This window comes from Tupaia chinensis, unplaced genomic scaffold (genome assembly GCF_000334495.1).
Source record: "Tupaia chinensis unplaced genomic scaffold, TupChi_1.0 Scaffold141791_1, whole genome shotgun sequence".
In the NCBI taxonomy this organism is placed as follows: domain Eukaryota; kingdom Metazoa; phylum Chordata; class Mammalia; order Scandentia; family Tupaiidae; genus Tupaia; species Tupaia belangeri.
The window spans coordinates 98,845-107,933 of NW_006201648.1; the positions used below are offsets into that span (position 1 = coordinate 98,845).

General features: G+C 41.3%; 1 protein-coding gene and 1 pseudogene across 1 annotated transcript; one reads left to right on the top strand and one right to left on the bottom strand.

Annotated features, from left to right (window-relative positions):
- Positions 1-436: 436 nt before the first annotated feature.
- Positions 437-868, top strand: LOC114005076 (endogenous retrovirus group K member 6 Pro protein-like). The gene has a single exon (XM_027766247.1). The coding sequence runs from the start codon at positions 437-439 to the stop codon at positions 866-868; it is 432 nt and encodes a 143-aa protein (XP_027622048.1).
- A 2,503-nt stretch (positions 869-3,371) lies between these two features.
- Positions 3,372-4,245, bottom strand: LOC114005077 (olfactory receptor 7A10-like; annotated as a pseudogene).
- Positions 4,246-9,089: the final 4,844 nt, after the last annotated feature.

Consider the following 9,089-nt stretch of genomic DNA (forward strand, 5'->3'; position numbering starts at 1 on the left):
GGGCGATGCAAACTGTTCCAACAAACAATCCATTTCAGACCTCTCCAGAGCGACTTCAGGAAGTGCAGGGCTGGACCTCTGTTCCACCACCCACACAGTATTAACTCTCGAGATGGGGGTACAGGTCTTGCCTACCAGAATCTTTGGCCCTTTACCTCCAAACACCTTTGCAATACTTATAGGTTGTAGTAGTGCCACTATGGAGGGACTTCAAATCTTTCCAGGAGTTATAGATAATGACTATGAGGGAGAAATAAAAATTATGGCTTCCTCTCCAAATTTAATCACAACTATTACAGCTGGAAAGCGCAGAGCTCAACTCTTACTCCTTCCACTGCTTTCCACTCAAAATAACATCCAAACCTCCTTATGAGGTGAAAAAGGGTTTGGTTCCTCAAATGCCTATTGGGTCCAACAAATTTCTCCAGAGAAACCAATGCTTACTTTATGGTTAGATGGTAAACAGTTTTCTGGACTTGTTGACACCGGAGCCAATGTTACCATTCTCAGAAAAGACAACTGGCCCCAAACTTGGCCCCTAACACCAACCCTTACCCACCTAACAGGCATTGGTCAAAGCCAAAATCCAGAAAGGAGCACTAAAGTATTACAGTGGACAGACAGAGAAGGAAACCAAGGAACCATACAACCCTTTATTATAGAAGGTCTCCCCATAAACCTTTGGGGTAGAGATTTGTTATCACAAATGAACCTCATCATGTTCAGCCCTTCTGATAGAGTTACTGCACAAATGTTAGCACAGGGTTATACACCAGGAAAAGACATAGGGAAAAATGAATCAGGTATCATCCATCCTTTGATACCAAAACCTAAATTTAATAGTACAGGACTGGGAAATTTATCCTAACGGCCATTGATATTCCTGTATTCCATGCTGATAAAATCTCCTGGAAAGATGATGTGCCCGTGTGGGTTGATCAATGGCCTCTTCTGAAAAACTTCAAGCTGCCCAAATGTTAGTACAGGAACAATTTGAGGCAGGACACATTGTTGAGAGCACTTCACCATGAAACACCCCTATCTTTGTTATTAAGAAAAAAATCAGGTAAATGGCATCTACTCCAAGACTTAAGAGCAATCAATAAGACTATGGTTCCCATGGGAGCCTCACAGCCTGGCTCGCCATCCCCAGTAGCCATTCCTTTAGACTTCTTCAAAATAATTGTTGATCTCCAAGATTGTTTTTATACTATTCCTTCAGCTCAGTTAGTTGAGCTGCAGGCAGTCATTGCAGTCTTTTCTGCTTTTCCTAATATGCCTTTGAATTTATTATACTAGATTGGAGATGGAAGACCAACACCCCTATACTGGTCTTGCCTGAGGCACTGAATCGGTTAGCCAAAGATGGGAAAGAGAGTCTGATGAACCCAATAACTGTACAGTCCTTCCACCTAAGACAGGAAGCCCATCATAGTTCTGGGACTCTCCAATGATGGGTAAGGATGAACGTGTGGTTCCATAAACGGCTCCAACCTAAGACAGGCATGATTCCCCCAGGCCTTTTCCTCATCTCTCAAATTAAAACAGAAAAGGGGGACATGTGGGAGGCTGCACACCAGCAAGTCTGCTGAGGCTATTTTTCATGAGTCTCTTACTATTACCATCTTAGGCTCAGAGAGCAAACAATTACAAAGGCCACAATTGACTCCCCTTCAAAAACCTCACCTTCAAAACCATACTCTGATTGGCCACTTCCCATAGAAAATTGGTGAGCTTAGAATACCTCAGATTTGCATATCCAGGCACTTCATGATTGGTCCACAAAGCAACCAATCATAATCCACCTTTTACTATCTTTCATTCAACCAATCACGGCCCACCAATATGTATATAACCACAATTCGTGGCCCATAATAGCCAGACAACCCTGAAGACCCTGAAGAGCTGTGACACCATGCCATCTCTGGACGACCCTGAGCTGTGACACTGCGTCGTCTCCAGATGATCCTGAACACTGTGTTGTCTCCGTGCTGCCTACAATAAAGAGATGACCCTGAAGAGACACTGCGTCATCTCCGTGCTGTGACAGTGCGCCGTTTGTCCCGTCTCTCACTCCTTCCCTCAGGAAACCTGTTTGACTGTCCTGCGGGTCAGGACACAAGACTAAGAAAGGAGACTTTAGAAATTTTTAAAAATAATTAATTAATTAATTACATTTTTTATTTATTTCTATATTATTATTCATACATTAAATTGCTATACATCATTTAGATTATGAAAAGACTTTACTCAGCATGATATACACCTCAGTCCAGACCACCCGAGACCTTAGGATTTTAATGAACAATATGTGCATGATCAAAACTTTAACTTACAAGTGTTCATTAACTTCTCAAGATTTTTACAGTTTTATAGTTGTATCACAGTTATTCCTTGAAAAAAATACATGAGGTAGTATTTTGAAAATAATAATCATCATTTGAAATAAGTGAGCCCTTCTAAACTATTTTACTACAAACTTGGAAATTACTTTTAGGGAAGGAAAAATCAGAAATGTCAAAAAAGTTCAGAAACAATGAGGAAAGGAAAATATTCAATATAATCAAAATAAAAGAATGTTAGAAAGCACACATAACATTATACTTTATAAGTATTAATATGTACAAAGATTACCTGTCAATTTTATGTAATAATAATAATAATAAAGGGAAAAAAATAAAACAAGTGGGATCATTGATTAAGGGCCACAGGGGAAAAAAAGAGAAAATTTATTTATTTATTAATTTATTTAAGTTTTTGCTGTAGAGTGCATATGCTTGTCAGAGGCAGTGAGATGAAAAGTGAGAAATAACCCCTCAACAGTGATGGCCATACTGCAATCCCTTCTCCTTTATTCTCCTCTCAGGATTTTAGTTGTTTGCATATATGTGCCTGGTGTAATTTTCAAGCCACCAGGTCCAGGACTCAAACTCCAGTTGTCCATGTTGAAATATAGTGCCTTAAATACTACTTCATATGTTGGCCCCAAGAATAAAATATTTGAAGATACAAAATGGTTATGATTCTAGATGCCACCCTTTCTTTTCAAAATTTTATGTATTTGTTTCATCAATGAGTGTGAGAAAGGAATATAGAGAGGCACTCTCAAAAGGGTCTTCACCCCAGAGTGTATATGCCACCTCAGCCAGCCTGGATCATGGCACATGCACATCCAGTGCATACAAACAGGCCCAGGGATGAACCAGGGACCTTCCTTGTGCGTGTTCTTACATTGCCCCTGCACCACCACCTGCCTGGATGACACTCTCGTTCCTAGCTCTTGTCAAACTCCAAGGTAAATATTCCTATCACTCATTGGAAGGGACAGTGCTAAAAAGACATCTCAGGGCCCTCTTTATGTCATTTTTTCCTCAGGCTGTAGATAAACGTTTCATCATTGGGGTGACCACAGTGTACATAACTGAAGCAGTTGCACTGGCCTTGGAATTATGGGTAGCGGCTGAACTGAGGTATACCCCAAGACCTGTGCCATAAAACAAGAACATAATGGAGAGGTGAGACCTACATATGGAAAACACCTTATACTTCCCTCTGGTGGATGTAATCCTCAGTATAGAGGAGACAATCTAGGAGTAAGAATAAAGGATTCCAGAAAAGGGAATAATACCCATCAGTCCAGAGGAGAGATATGCCTCAATAACATTGAACAGGGTGTCTGAACAGGCCAGCTGGATGACCTGGTTGATTTCACAGAAGTGGGGGATCTCCACATCAGTACAGAAGGACAACTGTAATACTAGCAAAGTCCAGAGTAGAGAGTCCAGGATGCTCAAAATCCAGAATGTCAACAGCCTCAAGCCACAAAGCCGGGGGGTTCATGATGACCGTGTAGTGGCAGGGGTGACAGATGGTCACAAGCCAGTCATGGGCCATCACGTTCAGGAGGAAGATATCCAGCTCTCCAAAAAGGAGGAAAAAATATATTTGGGTGAGGCAGCCATCATAAGTGATGGTCTTGTTCTGGATGCAGATGTTCACCAGCATCTTTGGGACGGTGGTAGAGGTGAAAAAGATGTCACAGAAAGACAGGTTGGAGAAGAAGAAGTACATGGGAGTGTTTAGGTGGGAGTTGGTGATGGTGGCCAGGATAGTGAGTAGGTTGCTGGTCAGAGTAATCAGGTACATGAATAGGAACAGCCCAAAGAGGATGGGCTGAAGGTCTGCCTCTTGTGAGAGTCCAAGGAGAACGAATTCTGGAAAATATGTGTGATTTTCTGATTCCATGGAGCTGGAGTGACTGTTGGGAAAGAGGCAATACCAGCAATACTTCACAAAGACATTATCGGGACTAACTGTAATAGTGTGTACGGGATAGTTCTGCTTGGCAGGCAGAGGGCATATGAGAAACTCAGGTTTGCTTCTCCACCCACCCTAAAAGATCAAGCATAATGGTGGGTTCTCTAATCCCAATTGGAAGGTTGAGACAGGAGGATTACGAGCCCAAGGAAATTCTTCTCAGCCACTGGACACACGTGTATTGTGCCCAAGATCTCGAGAGGAGAATAGAGGAGAAAAAATTGTGGCATGGCCATTCCTTCTGGGAGTGAGGTGATTTCTAGCCTCTCTTTCTGGCAAGTACATGTGCCCGATAGCAAAAATTTCACTAATTAAAAAAAAAAAATGTGTATAGGGGCCAGCAGGTGGCACAGTAATTAAGGCACTGGACTCCAATATGACAGACTGTGGTTCGAGTCCCAAACCTGACCACTTGATTTCACACTTTACCTCTCTCTCTCTGTATCTCTCTGGTGAGTGCATGTGTCCTATAGCAAACTGGAAAATAATAGTAATTACAAATAAGTAAAATTAGATAAATGACTCTTAAAAAAAGAATCTGTATATTATTTAGATCAGTGTTTTACATGCAGGAGTGATTCTGTCCTCCTGGGGACACTTAGACATATATAGAGATATTTCTATTTTCCACACAAAGAATGAAAAAATTTAAAGATGCTGCTCAACATCATATGGTGCCCAAGATAGGTCCCTACAAAGGATAGTCAGCCCTAAAATTCCACACTGTCATGGCGATAAATGCTGATTCTCATACATTTCATGATTGTAAACAATAACTGTTTTCTAAATAATTATTTATTTTGTTTTTATTATTTTTTAAAAAATTTTGCTGTAGGGCTCACCAGAGAGCGAGACAGAGATAGACAGAGAAGGAAAGGGAGAAAGCAAGCTGTCAGGTTCTGAACTTGAACTATGGTCAGCCATTTGGGAGTCCAGTGATTCAACCACCATGCCACCTCCCACATGATATGATATGATATAATATGATATGATATGATATGATATGATATGATATATAATATGATATTCACTTGTTGAATTAAGGAGAAGGTGGGAGCTATGGAGCGGCTCTGGCTCCACTCTTTGAAGAAGGAGATCCAAGCAGAGGAGGAAGGAACAGCCTGTAGGACAAATTCCATGTATTTGAGTGTGATGGACAGTGTCCGAGAGTCCTCTAGGCCTATTGCCTGTGTGAAAAAGAGTGATTAAAGGTCCTATCCTTGAGGAAATGTCAAAGTATAAACACACCCACATATACACACAGTATGTAGTCATTTATCCAGTATCCACAGATTTCCCACATTTACCACTGAGAGCTTAGTTTAGGAATCATATCAACACTTATAGTTTTAGATCCTAGTTTCTCTATTTATAAGTAGGCATTCAATTCAGCAAGTGCTGGCTATTTTCTTTTTCTTTCTTTTTCTTTCCTTCTTTATTTTTTTCTTTTAAGAATTTTTGTCATAGGTTTTGTGCACTTGCTGGAGAGAGACAGAGAGAAAGGGAAAGTGACACATCATTTCCCACATGGAGGGATGGAGATGTTACAATCTCCTCCCTTCCATTCTCCTCTCTAGATTATGGGTATGTGTGCACACATGTCTAGTGTGTTTTTCAAGTTGCTAGGTCTAGGACTTGAACCATGGGGTTCGCCATGTATGACTCAGTGCCTTAACCACCATGCCACCTGATGGCTTTATTTTTGTGCATTCTGTCTCTCAGATATTTTTGTTCTTCTCTTGCTGTTCATGTCCTACCTTTAGCCTGGCCCTCACTAAATTTAGAAATAACCAGAATTGGATAGCTGCAAATATAGGGCCCTTGGTGATTATGACCTACCACACCAGTAACATTTTTAGTGTGCCTATTCTATCCCCCATTGTTGCCTGGCCATTTAGGGTTATCCGAATGGTCTGATGCAATGTACTTCTATGTTTATTGTGGTAAAACTCACATAGCATAAAATTCAACATTATAATCTGTTTTGTTTTTTTTGGAGAGGTTTTTGCTATAGGGCGTGTGTGCTCGCCAGACAGAGAGAGACAGAGAGACAGAAAGCAAGAAATCACCCCCCAGGGGCAATGGCCACGCAGCAATTTCTTCTCCTCCATTGTTCTCTCGGGATCTTGGGCACGCATGCACATGTGCCCGGCATGAGTTTTAAGCCACCGGGTCTGGGACACGAACCATGGTCGACTATGTGGGAGTCCAGCAATATAGCCATTATGCTAACTGCTGGTCCCAACATTATAATATTTTTAACATTTTTTTTTAATTTTCTTTTTAGGGTGCATGTCCTCTCTGGAAAAAGACAGAGAGAAAAAGTGAAAAATCACCCCCCAAGCAGGATGGTCATACTGCAACCCCTTCTCCTCCATTCTCCTCTTAGGATTTTGAGCACTTACACATACACACCCACGTTGTTTTCAAGTTTCCAGGTCCAGGACTTGAGCTACAGTTCACAATATGGAAGGTCAGCACTGTAACCATTAGCTGGCCCCTAATGTAACCATTTTAAAGGGTACAATACAGTGGCATTTTCACAATGCTATGTCCACATCACCATTATCTAGTTCCAGAACTTTTTTTGCCTCCCCCAAAGAAAACTGCATTCCCTCTGGAAGTCATTCACCATTAACCACTAATCATTCTTTCTCTATGGATTTGTTTATTCTGTATATTTTGTAAAAATGGTATCAGCAAATGCATCTTGTCATGTCTGGCTTCATTCACTGTTTACTACTTAACATGTTTGCACCCTAATTCCATCTTACTAGAGGACTTTTTTTTTTTTTTTTTTTTTTTTGGAGAGGTTTTTGCTATCCACTCACCAGAGAGACAGTGAGAGGAAAAGTAAGAAATAACCCCCCAAGGGGGATGGCCCACTGCAGTTCCTTGTCCTCCAGGAATTTTGGGCACACACACATGCCTGGTATGAGGTTTGAGTTGCCAAATCTGGGACTGGAACAGCAGTAGTCCTTTAGCAAGTCTAGTGCCTTAACCACTACACTATCTGCGGGTACCCTGCCTAGAGGACTCTTACCCTGACAACTTCAACTCCTCTTTCAAGATTTATTCCTACAGTTTTCTTTTTCCTTTCAGATATTCTCTTTTCTTATGTTTCTTCCTCTCAAATAACTGCCCCTATGCAAAGTTGGACATTCTTCATTGCATTCAGTCTCCATTATGCTGCCTATCACAGAGTATTGTATTGATTTGATTTTTTTGGGGGGGTCTTTGTCCACTCTTTGATGGAAAGGGGAATGTGTTATCCCTTCCTTTATTCTACAACATGGTTGAGTGCTTACAATAAAGTAATTCCTGGTTGTTCCTGCCTCAGTGAATGGAGAAGCAAAGGCATAAATACATAATTACATGAATAATACATGATTGCATGACTTTAAAAGGAAATCATTAATAATGGACAAAAGGAAATTTGGGAGGAAAATGGAGAGCTAAGACACTTGTGAGACACAGATAAGATTTCTTATCTGTTGATGAGGTTGCATATGGTTGTCTCAACTAGGCTGGAATGAGGTGTATATCATGCTGGGTAAAGTATCTTCACAATCTAAATGATGTATAGTGATTTAATGTATGAATAATAATAAAAATATTTTTAAAAATAATGGAAGAAAGGATCAGGGACTCAGAAAGAAAAGCTAAAGTGAGTGTGGAGGATGCAAAGGAGGGAATGGAATGAAAAGGACAGCTGAAGCTACTAAATTGAAAGCCATAGCAGAGAAGCCATATTTTTCCCCAGTGTATTCATTTTAGATTTTTTTTAATACAGTCAATCACTATACATCATTTAGCTTGCAGAGAGAATCTACCCAACATGAAATACACCTCACACCTATCCAGTTGAGAATACTACACATTATCATCAACAGGTAATAAACCTGCAAATGTCTTACTTCTCTATTTGTCTCCCTAATTTCCCTCCTTACACTCCCCCCTCTCCCACACTCCTTCCACACTGTCTCCAGTGTACATAAGTATTTTCAACATTTTTATGCTCTCCAATCTTTCAGTGCAGAAAAACTATATTAAGAAATATTAGGGGGGAACCAGCAGTTAGCGTAATGGCTATGTCGCTGGACTCCCACGTAGTCGACCGCGGTTCGTGTCCTGGACCCGGTGGCTTAAAACTCACGCCAGGCGCGTGTGTGTGCGTGCCCAAGATCCTGAGAGGAGAATGGAGGAGAAGGGATTGCGGCGTGACCATCCCCCCTGGGGGGTGATTTCTCTCTTTCTGTCTCTATGTCTCTCTCTGTCTGTCTGGCGAGCGCACGCACCCTAATTAGGGAGCCAGGAGGTGGCATAGTCATTAAGGTGTTCAGTTCCCACATGGCTGACCATGGTTCAAGCCACAGACCTTGAGGCTTAAAAATCACACAGGGTGCATGTACATGAGTGTCTCAAATCCCTAGAGTAGAATGGAGGAGAAGGATCTGTAGCATGGCCATACCCCCTTGGAGGTGATTTCTCACTTTCCCTCTCTCTGTTTTTTTTTCTCTCTCTCTCTGGCAAGTACACATACCTTATGACAAAAAAAAAAAAATCTAAACAAACAACCAGTAACAAAACAGGCACCAGAAGATAGCACCAGAAGGGACCAGCAGTTAGTATAATGGCTATGTTGCTGGACTCCCATGTATTCAACCACAGTTCAAGTCCCAGACCCGGTGGCTCAAATTCACTCCAGGCGCTTGTGCGTGCATGCCCAAGATCCTGAGAAGAGAATGGAGGAGAAGGGATTGCAACATGGC